This window comes from Uranotaenia lowii, chromosome 2 (genome assembly GCF_029784155.1).
Source record: "Uranotaenia lowii strain MFRU-FL chromosome 2, ASM2978415v1, whole genome shotgun sequence".
Classification (NCBI taxonomy): domain Eukaryota; kingdom Metazoa; phylum Arthropoda; class Insecta; order Diptera; family Culicidae; genus Uranotaenia; species Uranotaenia lowii.
In genome coordinates, this window is record NC_073692.1 from 44,514,218 (window position 1) to 44,535,113 (window position 20,896).

Consider the following 20,896-nt stretch of genomic DNA (forward strand, 5'->3'; position numbering starts at 1 on the left):
CATTTTTGTCATTTTTGTCATTTTTGTCATTTTTGTCATTTTTGTCATTTTTGTCATTTTTGTCATTTTTGTCATTTTTGTCATTTTTGTCATTTTTGTCATTTTTGTCATTTTTGTCATTTTGGTCATTTTTGTCATTTTTGTCATTTTTGTCATTTTTGTCATTTTGGTCGTTATTGTCATTTTTGTTTTTTTTTTTTTTTGTGTTATTGTTGTCATTTTAGTCATTTTTGTAATTTTTGCTATCTTTGATAATTTTGTAATTGTTGTAAATTTTGTCATTTTGTCTTATTTGTCATTTTTGTCACTTTTGTCATTTCTTCATTTTTGTCATTTTTGTTATGTTTTTCATTTTTGTCCTTTCAACTTTTTTTGTTTTTTTTTGTCATTTTTGTTCTTTTTGGTCATTTTTGTATTTTTTTATATGTTTTTATTTTTGTTTTTTTTGTCAGTTTCGTCATTTTTATGAGTTTTGTCGTTTTTGTCTTTGTTTTTATAGCTCAGGAAAGGGGACAAACGTGATAATTTACAAAACTTTTCCTCTTAAAATTGTGATTAGTTTCTGGTCGTACTAATTGATCGAATTCGTCGCCTAAATGCTGTGGACAACCAAACCTCCGTAAAGCACTGCTCTCAATTCGAAAGCCATTATCATTCGAAAGTCGGAAATTATTACACTTCCTGTTAAACACTTTAACGCCTACAACAACCGTTTATACTCCATTAAATGGTGCCGTCGGATCCAGCATAAACGCGAGTGAACATCACCGGAGCAAGATGAAGAGAAAAAAAAACTTGTTTATAAACAAACGCCGGCACGCGGCTTCGACCGCCCAGAACTGTGCTCCAGGTGATTTCCATTTTCGTAATGCTTTTACACCGGTGAGACATCGTGCCGCCACTAAACGCTTGCTTTCATATTTACGACACTGATTACAGTACCGAATAAAAATATTCGGAAAGAAATTTTTGAATAAATTTTAGATTTTTATAGAATTAGTTTAAGAAATCAATAGCTAAAGCTTTTCTTCTTAACGAAAATAAGTATTGTTTGTCCTTCTGGAAACCTTCTATCGGTAGTGTCATCCAGAAAACTGGAAGAGTACTCCTCCCGAGCTAGTTTGTGGAGCATTCGCGCGGGTCATGAATAAGCGATAAAACTGAACAATCTGCGCCATCGGAAAGGGATCGTTTATGATAATCGATCATCACTTTATGCTGCTAGCATGCTTGCAGGTCTAAGCGAGGTACCCTATTATCACCCAAGAACTGATCATCGATCGTTGTCGGTATATTCCTTTTCCTGGCTCTCTGAAGGGCGGAACCCTATTTAGGTATAACTTGCCCTACCTTTTGGTGGGATCGATAAAATCCAGGTCTTTTGCAATTCAATCGAGGTAATCTGCCAGCCATCGGTGTCGTGGGCGTCTTCATCGATACTAATGTAGGTTCCGGAGAGTCATGAAATAACCGCTAGCGAGACGGGATCAGCGCATCGAGCACCGGTACTTTCTGAAGTACGATCATTGTTCAGAATTTCACCTTTCTCCGCGGGAACCTTGGGCCCCTATAAAAGTAGTTCCATTTTGCGCTGGTCTAGCTATTATTCGTTCAGTTCAGGTGGTCTCCGGATCGTTTAGCTCAGAGTGTTCCTTAAAAGTGAAAAAAAAGACCAAAATGACACCTGGAAAGTGGTTGCAAGTGTTGGCCGGTGGAGTTCTGATACTGAGTGCAGTGACCCTGGTGAAGAGTCAAATCCCAGGATTGGGAGGATGTCCGGACTATCAGCCGATACATAAGTTTAACAGGACCAGGTTCCTGGGCACCTGGTATGAAGTGGAACGATATTTTACCGTCAGTGAGGTGGCCACCAAGTGTGTTTCGGCAACGTACGAGCTGAAGCCAGATGGGAAAATCTACGTGCGGAATGCGGTAACCAATCGTTTGTAAGTTTGTAAAGTAATAGATACTACCTAATTAGCACGTTTCTGGAATAATATCTTTAGGGTCTCCTTCGGTTAACTCTAAGCAGTCATTCAACGTTGCTCAAGTTCACGATAGAGTTTGATATTATTTGTCAATACAAAGCTCAAACCAGTGTTGGTAAATTTCGCCCGTCACGCTTGACCCGACTAGTTTTGTTTCATCAAACGACTGGCACCGTTCTCAATTGACGGAGCCTCACTTTTCGCATGACGGATAAAGCACGACAACAATCAACATTTCTCCATCATCGACTGGCGAAGCTCTTACACATGGTCAACATTTCTCCTGAGAGTGACTGGCAAATCTCATCACACTTCGATCGGCTGCTGACGGCAGGTACAACTAATTGAACGACTTGCTGGCAGAGAGCAACAATAGCAATAAAAAACTGAAAACGAGCTTGCTGGCAGGAGCAACAATAATAATAAATGCTTTTCTTGTTCCTTTTCGGTCGTCTTCGGCTTGCTGGCAGGAGCAACAATAATAATAAATGCGTTTCTTTTTCGATCTTCAGCTCGGTCGACGACTCGTTCGAATGCGATTGGTAAATGCTGACTATGAATTTTTTTCAGCTTCAAACGACTGGGGGTTGAATGACTGGCAAACGAAGTGACTGGTCGTTAAGGAACAGTCAATTGAGTTTGACGGACCAAGAGGCTTCACAGTCACAGCTTCACGCCTCATGACGATGAGTTTTGCCAAGCCTGGCTCAAACAATTACTTGTATACTTGGCTCTAAATTTGATGTCCATAAGGATGGTCCAAAAACAGGATCATGTTCCGGAATTAATATATTGTGGGCTAAAATCTGCTTAACGCCGCTTTTTGCTTCCAACAAGGATGGAAAAAAATGGCATGATAAGAAATGCGCTACTGATGAGCTCCACGTAAAGTCATTAGTGTCACGAATTAAAGACTATATTGTTCGAATACTTGTGCACTCGTGGATACTTCATTCCGGGTACAGGAGTTATGGATCGTCACAAGTTGGGGCACTCGAAATCCTTGTGTCTTGGAGAGCCATTATCCAGAGAAAAAAATTGCAATATTAGTGTGAAAATGTTATTCCAAAATTATCCACATGATGTTCTTCAATTGAATCTTCATCGTCAACCACGATGACTTCGGGCTCGTCTTCAACATTCTCGTTACCCACGAGATGCTCATCTTCGTTACCCACGAAGTTCTCAGACGCTTCTGAACTTTTTGCTGGAGGTTCGGATTCTATTGCTGGCGTATTTTGGCTTGCTGGTTGCGAAATTGTAGAATGAAGAAGATCATTTCGACGATCTAGCAATTCTTGCTCATCAAAGACTACGCTACGGTGTATCTCTACTGTAGGATTGGTCGATCTTGGATCGATCCTTGGAAGATCGATCTTTTCCACTCCGATTTTCGATTTTTTGGATCGATTCTTCGGCCAGGAAAAAATCGATTAGATCGGTTTATTTTCGATTCGATCTTTCGATCTTATTTTTCTTATTCAGGGAAAATAAGGGCATAATAGCCACCTTAAGGGGAACACTTATTTAGCTTATTTTAACTATAATATGTAAGTCACATCATTGATTCATGTTCAGACACTAAAAAATCATTTTCCCAACTGGATGGAACCTGAAAAAAGTAGATATGAACCTTAAAAAATGCATTTTAAATTTGTGCGCCACCATCAATCGAGACAAGATGAGCGTTTTCTGCCGTAGAATCAAGCAGCGAATTTCATTTGATGAAGTCAACCGAATTATAGAGCTACAGCTTGACTAGTTAACATCTGACGATTTACCTATTGGTAAGGTGGCGGAGAGATAATAAAAAAAATCTCGAGTTTGATTCCTGGTCGAGGTGAACTTTTTTTCATTCAGCATTCATAATCAGTTGAAAAATAATATTATAATTTTTCATTACAATACAATTTCGCACATTATTTCCAAACCTCGTGAAGTGGGTGCTGGTGTTTGTGATTGATTTATATTAAAAAAAAAACTGTTAGAATTTACTAGCCTTTAGTTAAGAAATAACAGCGATTTTACAAAAATTACTTTAAATTTGGTTTTTGATTATTTTACGCATACTTTGTTTGATATCTCTCATATACTTATATTAAAAACCTTAATAAAAATTTGTACCATGAAATATTTCTTGTTAGTACATGACTCGAAAATGTCAAAGCGTTTCCGAAATATTTGGATTTTGATTTGTGTTGTTTCAAAACACTCACAAAACACAATAGAAGGATTAATCAAATTTGAATTTTTGTGCTTTTTTGCATATTTTCAATAAAAAGCTGTTCCCTCTTGTTACAAATGGAAAAGATCGATTAATCGAGAATCGATCTTCAAGCTCCGATTTTTAAGATGGATCGATCTCAGAACCATTCTTCTGAATCGATCTTGGAGATCGATCTTTTCCCGGAGATCGAACAATCCTACTCTACTGTACGTGAGGACTGTTTGTATAACCTGTAGCCGTTGTTTGCGTAACACGCAAAGACTAGTTTTTTTTTCTTTGGATCCAATTTCTGCCTCTTCTCTTTAGGTACTAGAGCATATGCATTGCAGCCAAAAATGCGTAGATTGCTCAAGTCAGGCTTTTGCCATACCACTCGTTATCCACAAGAGCTCGTGTGGGCGATCGATTTGTGAGATAAGCTGCGCAGAACACAGCTTCTCCCCATAACGATTTCGCTTTCTCGTACTTTCTCCATCAACGTTCTGTTGATTCTTTCGCTCACGCCGTCCTTGTGAGGAGTACACGGTTCTGTTAGAAACAATTGGACGCCTTGAATTCTTGAAAATTTCGTCCAACGTACTCACGGTCATTATCGCATCTAAGTTTAGCCAACTTTTGATTAAAATGCGCCGTTGCCATCGCTTCAAACTCCTTAAACTTCTCAAAAACCTCGCTCTTGCGTTTTATTAGGTAAATTACTGTAAAATGGGAGTAGTCATCCGTGAATGTCACGAAATATAGATGACCATCAAACGTGTTTTCTTCCATGTATCCGCAAACGTCAGAGTGCAGTAATTCAAGTGGCCTACTGGACCTTGGTATTTTTTGCAGACTCTTGAACCTTTTGCTTGACTGTTTTCCAGCTAAACAGCTTTCGCAAACGTCGTTTTTGTTGGAAGTCTCGATGCAAAAATCTACTCCAACTACCATCTTCTGTGTCATAAGTGTGGTTACGCCAGCATTGCTTAGATGGCCAAGTCTTCTGTGCCATGTATCAAAACCTAACCGGTTCTTTCCAAGCAGGCTTGTAAGTGGTCACCATCGTTTGAATTTTTCCGGAGACAACCACCATGCATCGTTCGTGACAATCGTGGAGAGCGCAATCGTTTGATCGGAGAGCGAAAAAATGTCTAATGAAATTTTGATCTTTTTTGTAGTTAGTCGTTCGACTTTCATCCCTCTTGCGTAGATAATCGAGATAATCATTCCACATTGTTCGACCAACACATCCAAACATCACCCGGCGCTGCAGAGTGGCGAATATTTTTGTCAACTGGAGGGAGTGAATAGAAAAGATTGCATTTGCTTATTGAGTATGTAAGTTCTGTTGCGTGATAGAGATAGGCGATGTCGTAAACTGTCAGGAATTATGGTCGTTTGACCATCAAATTATCTCTCTTGTGTACCAAGGCACGAAATTTCGTTCGACAATCACACAAAAAAGAATGAATGTCGTTTTGTTTGATGGTAGTCGACTGTTCGACAAGTTTTCGGTCGCATTCGTTTGATGTCACGAACAATGAAACTGATAAAAGCAGGCTGTGCGACTGTCAGAGAAAATGTCGATGGTTTACAAGTCTGTTTCCAAGCAAAGCCTTTGAGTTTTCAATATCCGAAACCAATTCCAGGGAATACGAACCATCAATTACTGTCCCTTGAGCAACGACCTCCCCCAAGTCTGTAATTGTGACCTTACCATCAGAAAAAGTAACCCTTTTCTCCTTAGTGGCAGCCTTTCTAACCGAAAGGAGATTTGTCTCTAGTAAGTCTAGTAAGATTTATCTCTAAGAACATTATACAATTTCATCTTCTTTATTTATCATTAACCATGCTTTTAAGTGGAACATTGCCTTTCTTATTAGCCCTCATCGACTCACCAGTTTTGGCTGTGGACAGCTCGATCGGTTTGGCCAGCTTCGAGATGTCCTTCATTAATCTCTCGTCACAGACCATGTGGTGAGTCGCTCCGGAATCCACCATGAAGCGAACACGCCTCTCGCCTTTCGTAGAGGCTTTGGTGACGACCTTTGCCTGACCGACGGCCTTCTTCCGGGTTCCGTCAACCTGCGGAGGAACCAACTTGAGAATTTCGCTAGCCTGCGGAGGTGACGACGCGCCTGCACTTAGGGGACCAAAAGTGGGACGCACGCCTCTTCTGACTCCTTGCGCTTCACGCGGGCCAACATTGCGTGAGCGCTGCCTCTGTCATGCCTGGAACCGTTCTTCTTGGTCGCCTTAAGCTTGGAACAGCGCGATTTGAAGTGACCCTTCTCGCCGCATCCGAAGCACCGACTGTCACCTTTCTTCGGCGCGGTCCGCAAAGCATGGTTTGCTACCGCTGGCTGTTGTTTTGAGGAAGTGCTGGTGTTTTGGAGGAGCTCAGAGTCAAGGAACAACCGATTGACAACGACGATTGACCTTGAGTTAAGCTCCTCTGGCGGCAGAACAGCCAGCGCACCCTGGATGTGGCTGTAGCCTGGTGGTATTACTAGCAGCAACGAGCGGACCTTCTCGCCTCTGCTTAGGTTCGCTCCCATCCGATCCATCTCCCGTATGATGAGGACGTACTCGTAACAGAGTGACGACAGTGAGTCGAACCTCTTCATGGGGAGATTCGTCCTTGACGAAATTGACCCCAACAATTTTGTTCAGGACATCGTTGTTGATGGCCATCACTAGCTTGTCCATCGCAGCTACCTCCTGTTCCATCCACCTCTGGAATCTAACAGCTCTGGCGGCTTCCTCCTCGGCATCTTCAAACGGCAGCGAGTCCACCTCTTTCGTCGGAATCCGAACCAGGGTGTGGGAGAACTTCAGCTTGGCCAAACGTCTCCCGAGGCGCATCTTCCAGGCTCCGAATATCTCCGCTCTACCGTCAAACAGCAGTTCCTTCGTGAACCCGGCTGCCGTGTGCGGTAGCGCCAAACCAGCTTCGGCCTGAGGTAGCTGCTGGTCTCTGAAGGTTGGTTGACCACCAACAGCTGGTTGACCACCAGCTTCGCCTACTGCGATGCACCCTTCGAATTTCGGGTTTGACATCGCAATCCAAAAATATCAGTAGAGATAACTAAATATGTACAGAGCTACAGCCAGTTGACCACTGGACTCATAACCTGTTGTGATACCAAAAAGCCGTAATACTATTTTGTATCGGAAAACTGATAACATAATCATCTTTATTCTCGTCAATTCTTGTAACCAAGTAAGGTTACAGTAGTGATTGATATGTCGGATTATCCATCCGTTATAGTGGAAACACTTCTTTTATGATTTCCTAACTGTTCACCTGGTATCTATTCCAGTAAACACTATACAAATTCACTCTTCGTCGATTCTTAGAACAATAGCGAATTGACCCCTCTCTGTTATTGTTTACATTTGCCACGCGGTTCGTAAGTCTACATTAATCGCCGCGGAGTAAACATCTTCGGCAATATAGCAACACTGCTGCACTGAACCTCAAAAATACCCAAACTTGAGAACTTTCCCCGCCAACCCGAATGAAACTCCCTCCCTACAGGTTTGGCTATTGGTGGCATAACCCAAAGTTAAGCTTTTAAAGGAGAACTCATCCCCCAAAATCTGATACCGCAGTAAAATGGAAATCAAAATAAAAAAAAAAAATTACTGCAGGTATGGAAATCACACCCATACCTCCAATGGCTCTGCGATTACCATCTCAGGATGCTAACCGCTCGACCACTGAAGAGTTGTTGAGAGAGGCAGCTACATCATGGTATATGCGAAACTTTCTGCGAATGAAGCGGGAATAAAAGTTATCCCCCAAAAAAACAGTTCTTCGCTTTGAACTTACCTTTCAAACCTAAATCTGCCACGATGGAGGTAACAGAATAAGATGCGCTTACAACAAAAACCCCCAAAAAAAACAGTTCTCCGCTTGAAGGACAAGTTTGGCGTATTAGTAAGCTGTGATTTTTTCACAAACTTAAGTTGTCAATCTTGAACTTAGGTTTGGCGGGTGGCAGTTCTCAAGTTTGGGTATTTTCGATTTTCAGTGTGTGACATCTCCGCCAGCAACTTGACGTTAAGTCAGCTGGCACACAGAACGAAGAAGAAGAAGAGTAAACATCTTGGGGTCGTTGCGAGTGAATTTCAACAGATTAAAATGAATTTTTTTTCTAAACTCAAAAAATTCCATAAGAACTTTATTGCAAATTAAAAAACCGCTTCCGTTTGCGACTATTTTTTTCCAGGACTCATTTTGAACTTTTTATCGATTTAGGGAGTACACAGCAAGAAAAATTCGTGTAATTTTAGATTGAAAACGATGCACGAAAACGGAACATCGTTTATAATCTAAAATTACATCATCATTACATTGAGGCGTGTAAATTTAGACCAAAAACGATGCACGGAAAAGGAACAGCTTATTGTCGTGTAAAAATACACAGCGATGTAAAATTTTAGATTTGTTTTCGGGATACTTGCATTTTTATGGAATACTAGCTGACCCGGTGTGCTTTGCTACACCTTTCAAAATCGATTGATATTTTCAGAATTTATTCAAATTTTTATTGTTTTGTTGGCATTATTTTAAATCAAAATATAACATTATTCATAAGCAACCTATAAAATGCAAGCTATAAAATGAGAGCTGCAGCTGGAGTTTCGAATTGCTACACAAAAATCACTTAAACTAATATTTTGAATCTTGATTTGTGTTAAAGATCTGATTCTATAATAATCTCGTAACCAAATACCTTTCTACGCCATATTTGTTTCCATTTGTTGGCTTCGTTAGCATAAACTGAGAACTTATGCTAAAAAAATGTATTGGGTTCAACCCCCTCCTCCTATGTACCTACTCACTGAAAGGAGGATGGTGTGACAGATAATCATAGAATCATACCAAAATGGTTTTCCATGTTAAGTTTTGTCCATTTTTCGGATTTTGTGAAAAAAAGTTAAATGTAAGCTTTCCTCTTCCCTTCCTTTATTTCCAATTTTATCATCCCACTGCAAAGAAGGAATTGTTTAACATAAAAAAAAATTCTCGTATTGAAATACCATCCCATACCAAATTTGGTTTTATTTGCGATGTAAATTCTTGAGTTATGCATAAACTTGAAAGGAAGTACCAATCCCCTTCCATTCGCCCCATTGAATGGAGGGGTGAGAACTTAATATTCATAAAAGTATTTTTTGTACTCAATAAATTGTTGATACCAAGTTTTGTTTCATTTGCTCTATTAATTCTTAAGTTATGCAAAAAAATGTATGGTAGCCCCCCTTTCCCCTTTATATCTTTCCGCTGAAAAAAGGTGGGGCTTCAATTTATAATAGAAACATTTCTCGTATCCAAATACCCTAACATGCCAAATATGCTTCAAATTTTCTCGATCAGATCTCCAGTTATACTGGAAATAGTAAGGAAGACCTGTTCTCCCCCTTTTCATCCACCTTTTTGAAGGATTGAGGGATACCAAATATTCAAAGAAGCATTTCTTGTACCCAAATATCGTTCCATGCCAAATTTGGTTCCAATTGCTGTTGTAGTTCTTGAGTTATGCAATAAAAATTGTATGGAACTTTCTTCCCTCTTTCCTTGCTCCCCGCTGGAAGAAGGAAGGAGTCTCAAACAATCATTAGAACATGTCACGTTCCCAAATATCCACCCATGCCAAATTTGATTCCATTTGCTTGATTAGTGTTTGACTTATGTAAATATTAAAAAGAGGGCCCCTCCCCCCTTTATATCTCTCTACTGGAAAGAGGGAGGGGTCTCAAATAATCATAGAAATATTTTTCGTATCCAAATACCTTCCCATGACAAATTTGGTTCCATTTGCTTTATAAGTTTTTGAGTTATGTAAAAAAATATGAAAGAGGCCCCTCCCTCTTTCAACTGCAAAAAAGGAGGGGTCTCAAATAATTATTGAAATATTTTTCGTATCAAAATACCTTCCCATGCCAAATTTGGTTCCAATATTTTGAATAGTTTTCGAGTTATATGAAAAATTGTAAGGTAGCCCCCCTCCCTCCTTTCTATCACCCCACTGAGAGGAGGGAGGGGTACCTAATATTCATTGAAATATTTTCCCTTCCCATATACCACCCATGCCAAATTTGATACCATTTGCTTGATTGGTTCTCGAGTTATGCAAAAAATTGTCTATTTTTTTGGAGGCTCCTCCCCCCCTTCCTGTTAGGGGGAGGGGTCTCAAACCATAATAGGAACCTTCCCCGGCCTCCAATACCCCCACCTGCCAAGTTTCACGAAAATCGGTTCAGTAGTTTCTGAGTCTATAGGGAACAGACAGACAGACAGACAGACAGACAGACAGACAGAAATTCATTTTTATATATATAGATTACTAGCTGACCCGGTGTGCTTTGCTACACCTTTCAAAATCAAGTGATATTTTCAAAAATTATTCAATTTTTTATTGTTTTATTGGCATTATTTTAATCAAATTATAACATAATTTATAAGCAACCGCTATAAAATGAGAGCTGCTGATATAGTTTCTAATTGCAACACAAAGATAACTTAAACAAATATTCTGAATCTTGCTCTATATTTGTGTTAAAGATCTGATAATTTGAATCTGTCTGGAGGGTCTCAAATTAATCGTGCGCAAACAATCTAACTTATACAATACGGTTTTTTTTCTTGATATGTTCTGGATTTATGCTGAAAAACTGATAAGAGAGCCCCTCCCCTGTCCTTACCTTCACCCCATGCTGAATGGAGGTCGTGATTTTTAATAATCATACCTAATTTTTTCGTTCCCAAAAATCCTCTTATATAAAATATAGTTCCATTGGTTGATAAGTTTTTAAGCTTTATAAAAAAATTTATATGGAGCCTCCTCCTTTTTTCCCTCTCTACACTGTAAAGCGTAAGGATCTATAACAATCGTAGAAACATATCTCGTAACGAAACATTTCCATGCTACATTTGTTCCCATTTGTTGGCTTCGTTAGCATAAATTGAGAACTACCTACTCACTGAAAGGAGGATGGTGTGTCGGATTATCATAGAATCATACCAAAATGATTTTCCATGTTAAGGTTTGTCCATTTCTCGGATTTTGTAAAAAAAAAGTTAAATGTAAGCCTCCTCTTCCTTTCCTTTATTCCCAATTCTTTCATCCTACGGCAAGAAAGGAATAGTTTCACATAGAAAAAGTATTTTTCGTACTCAAATACTTTTTGATGCCAAATTTTGTTTCATTTGCTCGATAAATTCTCGAGTTATGCAAAAAAAATTATATGGAAACTCCCCTTTCCCTCTTTATATCTTTCCGCTTAAAAAAGATGAGGCTTCCATTTATGATAGAAAAATTTCCCGTATCCAAATATCCTCATATGCCAAATATGGTTCAATTTGCTCGATCAACTCTCCAGTTATACTGAAAATTGTAAGGGAGACCTTTCCTCCCCCTTTTCATCAACCTCTTTGAAGGAGTGAGGGATACCAAATATTCAAAGAAGCATTTCTCGTACCCAAATATCGTTCCATGCCAAATTTGGTTCCGTTTACTGTTGTAGTTTTTGAGATATGCTGTAAAAATTGTATGAAACTCCCCTCCCTCTTTCCTTTCTCCCCGCTGGAAGAAGGAAGGGGTCTCAAACAATCATTAGAACATGTCACGTTTCCAAATACCCGCCCATGCCACATTTGGTTCCATTTGCTTAATTAGTTTTTGAGTTGTGTAAAAAATTATAAAAGTGGTCCCTCCCCGCTTCATTTCTCTACAGGAAAGAGGGATGAGTCTAAAATAATCATAGAAATATTTTTCGTATCCAAATACTCTCCCATGCCAAATTTGGTTCCATTTGCTTTATTAGTTTTTGAGTTATGTAAAAAAATATGAAAGAGGCCCCCTCCCCCTTTCTACTGGAAAGAGGGAGGGGTCTCAAATAATCATTGAAATATTTTTAGTATTCAAATACCTTCCCGTGCCAAATTTGGTTCCAATATCTTGATTAGTTTTCGAGTTATTTGAAAAATTGTAAGGTAACCCCCCTCCCCCCTTCCTATCACACCACTTAGAGGAGGGAGGGGTATCTAATATTCATAAAAATATTCTTCGTTTTCAAATACCATCCCATGCCAAATATAATACCATTTGCTTGATTGGTTCTCGAGTTATACAAAAAATTGTCTTTTGTTTGGGAGGCCCCTCCCCCTCTTTATGAGAGAGGGAGGGGTCTCAAACCACAATAGGAACCTTCCCCTGCCTCCCTCCCAGTGAAGAAAAACAAAGTACACCCACCAATACGAGCACCACCAGACTGGGGCATTCTGCTGATATTCCAACCGGTCAGCGTCACTGGGGGACCAAGGGGAATTCCGTTCCGGACTGTCATGGTCCGGATCCTTATGTCACTGTCGGATCAGGATAGATTTTGCTTACGAATGCCTCGGATCGTTCACGCAAATTCCTCTCCTGGCAATCAAATTCCGGATCCCTGCCACTTTAAAACCTGCCGTCGCTGTAATCGAGAAACAACTAATTAATTTCAATAACATCATTCGTTTGTTTGCTAATTTAAAAACCTACCACTTTTATCATAGAGATGATGGAACTTCGTCTTGGAACGAAAACACTCGCGGTTTCCGAAAAATGACTCGACAGGCAAATGGCACAAACAAACAGTGTCAGTCAATTTTAAATCAAATAGATATAATTTTACACTGCTTGTGATATAAATTTCATTGGCCGCTTTATTTTTACATCACGGAATGTAAAATTATACCAAAACAATTTATTTTTATTCGCTTTTTGAAAAAAGACTAAAATTACATCAAAAGGAGTGGAAAATTACATCTTTTTTTAATTACACTTGTGAAAAACTAGATCACTCGTGTTTTAGATTCCGTATACTTTTAGAAATTTTTTGCTGTGTAGGTACCTAAGAACTGTATCAAAAAGTCTAGTTTACTCAAAAATAGGTGAACTTTTTTCTGTGTGCAAAAGTTTGTTTACTTGCTTAAAAAGTGTTGTGCTATAAATTTGTTCGGATTAATTTTTTCATCTTCGCTATGGTTCGTATTTTTATTTTTTTTATTTTCGTAGTATTCCGTCTAACGACATAACTTTGTGAACATAATTCCGAAAATTCACTCGGTCCATAGCAATCGTTTTCCAATTTATCGAACATCTCACATTCGTCAGATCACGCTTCACTTGGTCTAACCACCTCGCTCGTTGCGCCCCTGCTCGTCTCAATCCTACCGGATTCGTAGCGAACACCTGTTTTGCAGGACAGTCGTCCGGCATTCTCGCAACATTCTTCTGGATACTGGGTTAGCCGTAGAGTCGCGCAAGTCCGTGGTTCATCCTTCGCCTCCAAACTCCGTTCTCTGCACGCCGCTAAAGATGGTTCTTAACACTCGTCGCTCGAGTTCACGCAGGCCCTTCTCGAGCAATATCCATGTCTCGTGCGCTGTGGTTCGTTTTGATCTTGAAACTAGAAAGAAAAACCGGCACACTTGGTGCACTGAAAAGGGTCTTACCTACAACCAAATCACAAAACGGTTCAAAATACACCACACAAGCGTGAAAAACATCTTCGACAAATATGGCAACGAGTCGTCCTTGAAGTATCTGCTTAGATCCGGAAAAAAACCTGATTTTAGTCAGCCCCAGTTGGATGCTAGAGTAGTCACTCATATCAAACGTAACCGATCGGTATCAACGCGCATGCGCGGATCTACGGGGAGGGTGATGGGGGTGATCACCCCCCCCCCCCCAAGCGGAAAAAACATCATTAAAATGGTCGCAAATTTTTTAACTCAATTTAGATGAAATATTACTTTTTCATGTGTCAAAATATCTTAACATTGACATTACCATTTTTACGCATGCATAAGAATTCAATAGCTGCTTAAAAATATGCTTGAATTGAGTATAAACAGTATGCGAATGTATAACTTCGTGTTGGCTTCGGGCGTGCGAAAAGGATAAAGCTTGCACCTCACTCTTTAAGGAATTTCTCTAAGCATGACAGCAGATATCCAGAGTTGTTTTAAGCGCCAGTATCAGAAACGTCGGTTGATAGTGACTTATTCTGAATGATATTGATGGTATCACAAAGCTTAAAATTTTAACTAGACACTGGGTACCTCCACCACAATTTTCGTTTCCATACTCCAAGCGTTCCAAAAGTCGAAGTGCTGAAAAAGAAAAACGATACGCAAGTGCAATGCATTTGGAAACATTCAAAAATTGGCTAGTTTTTTCCAAAACTGAACAAGGTTATTTTTGTAAAGTCTGTCCGCTCTTTGTAGTCAACCTCGCTGGTGGAGTTAATAAAACTGTTCAATTGTTAAATCTTGTGACTAAGCCACTGACTTGTTTTTCAAAACTCATTGGAAAAAAAGCTGTAAGTATTTGATAACATACTTACAGCTTTTACTTCAGCAAATCTCTTTACTTGCTTATTTGTGTTTTAAATTTTTATTTGTTTTAGATTGTTTTTAGATTTACGTCTTCAAATTGATATGTTAGTTGAACTTCTAGAGTAAAATATGTAAAATTATTGAATAAATACATTGATGGGTTTCGAAAAGTAATGAAGCAGCATTCGGTTTAAAATTGGAAGGGAAAATTTTCGATTAATTATAATTGAAACTGGCTTTTTTATCCGAATATTGTTATCTATAGTCAAAATTAACAAGACGTAGTTTTAACCATAAACCAGAGATGCTCATTTGAGTAAGTTGAAATCATACCAACATATTTATTTTTGATTGAAAATAAATAAAGTACGATTCACAAAATTAAATTGCTTATGGATTTCTAATCTGATAAAAACAAACAAATGGTCATTCCATATCTCCAACTTGATAAATAAACGTAAATTTAACTTCATACCAGTGGAAAAAATATTTGTCTGCTTTTTGCCTAAGACTAAGCCAGCCACAAACAGATGTACAGAATTCTTTGAACAATTTTACATAATGCCTTATTTACATAATGCTGAATTCTCTTCATCTTTATCATCAACACTTTTCCTGTCACAGTTTTTGTTTATCCCAATCACTAAAAAAATTTTGTCAATATTTTTTGAAAATTTACTAAATCACCCCCCCCCCTAAGAGCAATCTCTAGATCCGCGCCTGTCAACGCGTGATCTGGCTAAAACATAGGGGTGAATGACACCAGTGTGAAAATCCCGTAAATAAATCAATCAAGGATTCGAGAAAAATTGGTAGGCAGCATCCAGGAAATGCACAAAAGCTACTGTGCAGAACCTGATGGAAGGCATTTCATCAAAAGTGCGATCATTCTTTAGAACATAAGTTTTTAACTTATGTTAACCATGATATCATACTGATCTTCAAGAAACCGAATAGGAAAAATTGAAATAATCAACTTATTTCATTTTTATCCACAGAAAGATGTTGCTAAAGTGTTATCGATACAGTCCTTTAATAATATCTAACTATAACTTTCATTTTTACAGCAACAATGTAGAGCGCATCATTTCTGGCATCATGGACTCATCGGCAAAAACCAAGGACGGAAAATACACTGTCCAGTACCAATCATTCCCCTACAACTACAACGCATCGTTCATGGTTCTGGACACGGATTACGATAACTTTGCCGTCATCTTTTCCTGCAGCACGATCGGACCAGTTGGCCATACAAGTATGAATATAACCTATTCCTATTAACATACAAGGAGTCATTCTAATTTAACTTTTTTTAAATTTTAATACAGTTTCGGCCTGGTTACTGGCTCGTACTCGCCTCCCAGAGGGTCCAATCCTTCAGCGAGCCTACGGAGTGCTGGATAAGTATCGCATCAACAGAACGTTCTTCGTCAAAACCATCCAGGAGGATTGCGTCATTCGGGCTCCCCCACAGCCAGCCATTGATCCCACCGAAGCGCCAGATAGCAGTCGCGTGTCCCACGACGGAGGCTCCACAGCAATCCAAACGGAGGAAGAGTTGAACCAGCTGAGGAACGAAATCTTCGCCATGCCATCGAATCCGGACATTCAGGTGGATCCCGTAGTCGAAGAGAATGAGTAGATTTTTCTACTGACACTTTATTTTTCCTAAGAAAATACTATTTATTTTGTTTATTTATCTTATTTACAAATTGGTGAAAATCAATGAGAAAATTAATTCTTAAATAAAACAACTTAATCAATACAAAACGAATATTTTTATACAATCAGATGACAATTAACAGATGACTTTATTTTATCAACCAGTTCAACCTTTAACAAAAGTACCATAAACTGGGGGAATTTTGATCACCATGGTAGCTGATGATCAACATGAAATTTTTCTACTAATCATCAACAACAAAGTCTAAAGATTCAATACCTAAAAACCATCAAATTTTCATGAACAAATTGGTATTGGTTTGTAATGAAAATGCTTCTAAAATATGTTGTCCTCGCTCATTTTCACCATGTTCCATTACCTCGAACTTTCAATCCGTCTTTAAAAATTTCATAATCTTGAAATGCTCATTGCTAAAAAGGACATCATTTTCACCGATAAGACCAATAAACACGAAACCAAATAAAAATAATGAAAAAACATTCAATTTTATTGACATATCACACGGAGCGGTTAGCGAAAAAATAATAAAGAAAATTACACAAAGCAAAAGAAGACAACAATGAAAAATATTTTGAAAACAGAAAAAAAAAGTGAAAATAAAGCAAAAAGAAAAATTGACAAAAAATAACAGAATGAAAAAAGAACTACAAAATTGACCAAATTCACAACGATAAAAAAATTTATTAAAAAGCACAAACGACCAAAATTTAACAAATGGAAAAGAGACAAAAAAGACCAAAAAGACAAAAAAAGACCAAAAATCCAAAAAAGACAAAAAGGACAAAAAAGACAAGAAAGACAAAAAAAGACAAAAAAAGACAAAAAAAGACAAAAAAGACAAAAAAACAAAAAAGACAAAAAATACAAAAAAGACAAAAACGACAAAAAAAAACAAAAATCACATAAAAGACAAAAAACACAAAAAGACAAAAAGACAAAAAAGAAAAAAATGAAAAAAAAAGACACAAAAGACAAAAATGACAAAAAAGACAAAAAAGACAAAAAAGACAAAAAAGACAAAAAAGACAAAAAAGACAAAAAAGACAAAAAAGACAAAAAAGACAAAAAAGACAAAAAAGACAAAAAAGACAAAAAAGACAAAAAAGACAAAAAAGACAAAAAAGACAAAAAAGACAAAAAAGACAAAAAAGACAAAAAAGACAAAAAAGACAAAAAAGACAAAAAAGACAAAAAAGACAAAAAAGACAAAAAAGACAAAAAAGACAAAAAAGACAAAAAAGACAAAAAAGACAAAAAAGACAAAAAAGACAAAAAAGACAAAAAAGACAAAAAAGACAAAAAAGACAAAAAAGACAAAAAAGACAAAAAAGACAAAAAAGACAAAAAAGACAAAAAAGACAAAAAAGACAAAAAAGACAAAAAAGACAAAAAAGACAAAAAAGACAAAAAAGACAAAAAAGACAAAAAAGACAAAAAAGACAAAAAAGACAAAAAAGACAAAAAAGACAAAAAAGACAAAAAAGACAAAAAAGACAAAAAAGACAAAAAAGACAAAAAAGACAAAAAAGACAAAAAAGACAAAAAAGACAAAAAAGACAAAAAAGACAAAAAAGACAAAAAAGACAAAAAAGACAAAAAAGACAAAAAAGACAAAAAAGACAAAAAAGACAAAAAAGACAAAAAAGACAAAAAAGACAAAAAAGACAAAAAAGACAAAAAAGACAAAAAAGACAAAAAAGACAAAAAAGACAAAAAAGACAAAAAAGACAAAAAAGACAAAAAAGACAAAAAAGACAAAAAAGACAAAAAAGACAAAAAAGACAAAAAAGACAAAAAAGACAAAAAAGACAAAAAAGACAAAAAAGACAAAAAAGACAAAAAAGACAAAAAAGACAAAAAAGACAAAAAAGACAAAAAAGACAAAAAAGACAAAAAAGACAAAAAAGACAAAAAAGACAAAAAAGACAAAAAAGACAAAAAAGACAAAAAAGACAAAAAAGACAAAAAAGACAAAAAAGACAAAAAAGACAAAAAAGACAAAAAAGACAAAAAAGACAAAAAAGACAAAAAAGACAAAAAAGACAAAAAAGACAAAAAAGACAAAAAAGACAAAAAAGACAAAAAAGACAAAAAAGACAAAAAAGACAAAAAAGACAAAAAAGACAAAAAAGACAAAAAAGACAAAAAAGACAAAAAAGACAAAAAAGACAAAAAAGACAAAAAAGACAAAAAAGACAAAAAAGACAAAAAAGACAAAAAAGACAAAAAAGACAAAAAAGACAAAAAAGACAAAAAAGACAAAAAAGACAAAAAAGACAAAAAAGACAAAAAAGACAAAAAAGACAAAAAAGACAAAAAAGACAAAAAAGACAAAAAAGACAAAAAAGACAAAAAAGACAAAAAAGACAAAAAAGACAAAAAAGACAAAAAAGACAAAAAAGACAAAAAAGACAAAAAAGACAAAAAAGACAAAAAAGACAAAAAAGACAAAAAAGACAAAAAAGACAAAAAAGACAAAAAAGACAAAAAAGACAAAAAAGACAAAAAAGACAAAAAAGACAAAAAAGACAAAAAAGACAAAAAAGACAAAAAAGACAAAAAAGACAAAAAAGACAAAAAAGACAAAAAAGACAAAAAAGACAAAAAAGACAAAAAAGACAAAAAAGACAAAAAAGACAAAAAAGACAAAAAAGACAAAAAAGACAAAAAAGACAAAAAAGACAAAAAAGACAAAAAAGACAAAAAAGACAAAAAAGACAAAAAAGACAAAAAAGACAAAAAAGACAAAAAAGACAAAAAAGACAAAAAAGACAAAAAAGACAAAAAAGACAAAAAAGACAAAAAAGACAAAAAAGACAAAAAAGACAAAAAAGACAAAAAAGACAAAAAAGACAAAAAAGACAAAAAAGACAAAAAAGACAAAAAAGACAAAAAAGACAAAAAAGACAAAAAAGACAAAAAAGACAAAAAAGACAAAAAAGACAAAAAAGACAAAAAAGACAAAAAAGACAAAAAAGACAAAAAAGACAAAAAAGACAAAAAAGACAAAAAAGACAAAAAAGACAAAAAAGACAAAAAAGACAAAAAAGACAAAAAAGACAAAAAAGACAAAAAAGACAAAAAAGACAAAAAAGACAAAAAAGACAAAAAAGACAAAAAAGACAAAAAAGACAAAAAAGACAAAAAAGACAAAAAAGACAAAAAAGACAAAAAAGACAAAAAAGACAAAAAAGACAAAAAAGACAAAAAAGACAAAAAAGACAAAAAAGACAAAAAAGACAAAAAAGACAAAAAAGACAAAAAAGACAAAAAAGACAAAAAAGACAAAAAAGACAAAAAAGACAAAAAAGACAAAAAAGACAAAAAAGACAAAAAAGACAAAAAAGACAAAAAAGACAAAAAAGACAAAAAAGACAAAAAAGACAAAAAAGACAAAAAAGACAAAAAAGACAAAAAAGACAAAAAAGACAAAAAAGACAAAAAAGACAAAAAAGACAAAAAAGACAAAAAAGACAAAAAAGACAAAAAAGACAAAAAAGACAAAAAAGACAAAAAAGACAAAAAAGACAAAAAAGACAAAAAAGACAAAAAAGACAAAAAAGACAAAAAAGACAAAAAAGACAAAAAAGACAAAAAAGACAAAAAAGACAAAAAAGACAAAAAAGACAAAAAAGACAAAAAAGACAAAAAAGACAAAAAAGACAAAAAAGACAAAAAAGACAAAAAAGACAAAAAAGACAAAAAAGACAAAAAAGACAAAAAAGACAAAAAAGACAAAAAAGACAAAAAAGACAAAAAAGACAAAAAAGACAAAAAAGACAAAAAAGACAAAAAAGACAAAAAAGACAAAAAAGACAAAAAAGACAAAAAAGACAAAAAAGACAAAAAAGACAAAAAAGACAAAAAAGACAAAAAAGACAAAAAAGACAAAAAAGACAAAAAAGACAAAAAAGACAAAAAAGACAAAAAAGACAAAAAAGACAAAAAAGACAAAAAAGACAAAAAAGACAAAAAAGACAAAAAAGACAAAAAAGACAAAAAAGACAAAAAAGACAAAAAAGACAAAAAAGACAAAAAAGACAAAAAAGACAAAAAAAGACAAAAAAGACAAAAAAGACAAAAAAGACAAAAAAGACAAAAAAAGACAGAAAAGACAGAAAAGACAGAAAAGACAGAAAAGACAGAAAAGACAAAAAAGACAAAAAAGACAAAAAAGACAAAAAAGACAAAAAAGACAAAAAAGACAAAAAAAGACAAAAAAGACAAAAAAGACAAAACAGACAAAACAGACAAAAAAGACAAAAAAGACAAAAAAGACAAAAAAGACAAAAAAGACAAAAAAGACAAAAAAGACAAAAAAGACAAAAAAGACAAAAAAGACAAAAAAGACAAAAAAGACAAAAAAGACAAAAAAGACAAAAAAGACAAAAAAGACAAAAAAGACAAAAAAGACAAAAAAGACAAAAAAGACAAAAAAGACAAAAAAGACAAAAAAGACAAAAAAGACAAAAAAGACAAAAAAGACAAAAAAGACAAAAAAGACAAAAAAGACAAAAAAGACAAAAAAGACAAAAAAGACAAAAAAGACAAAAAAGACAAAAAAGACAAAAAAGACAAAAAAGACAAAAAAGACAAAAAAGACAAAAAAAGACAAAAAAGACAAA

The 20,896-nt window shown here is 35.6% G+C and overlaps 1 protein-coding gene across 1 annotated transcript; it reads left to right on the plus strand.

Moving 5' to 3' along the window:
- Nucleotides 1-1,594: 1,594 nt before the first annotated feature.
- Nucleotides 1,595-16,357, plus strand: LOC129749757 (apolipoprotein D-like). The gene is made up of 3 exons (XM_055744827.1): nt 1,595-1,946; nt 15,655-15,842; nt 15,916-16,357. The coding sequence occupies exons 1-3, from the start codon at nt 1,678-1,680 to the stop codon at nt 16,227-16,229; spliced, it is 771 nt and encodes a 256-aa protein (XP_055600802.1). The 5' UTR covers nt 1,595-1,677; the 3' UTR covers nt 16,230-16,357.
- The last annotated feature ends 4,539 nt before the right edge of the window (nt 16,358-20,896 follow it).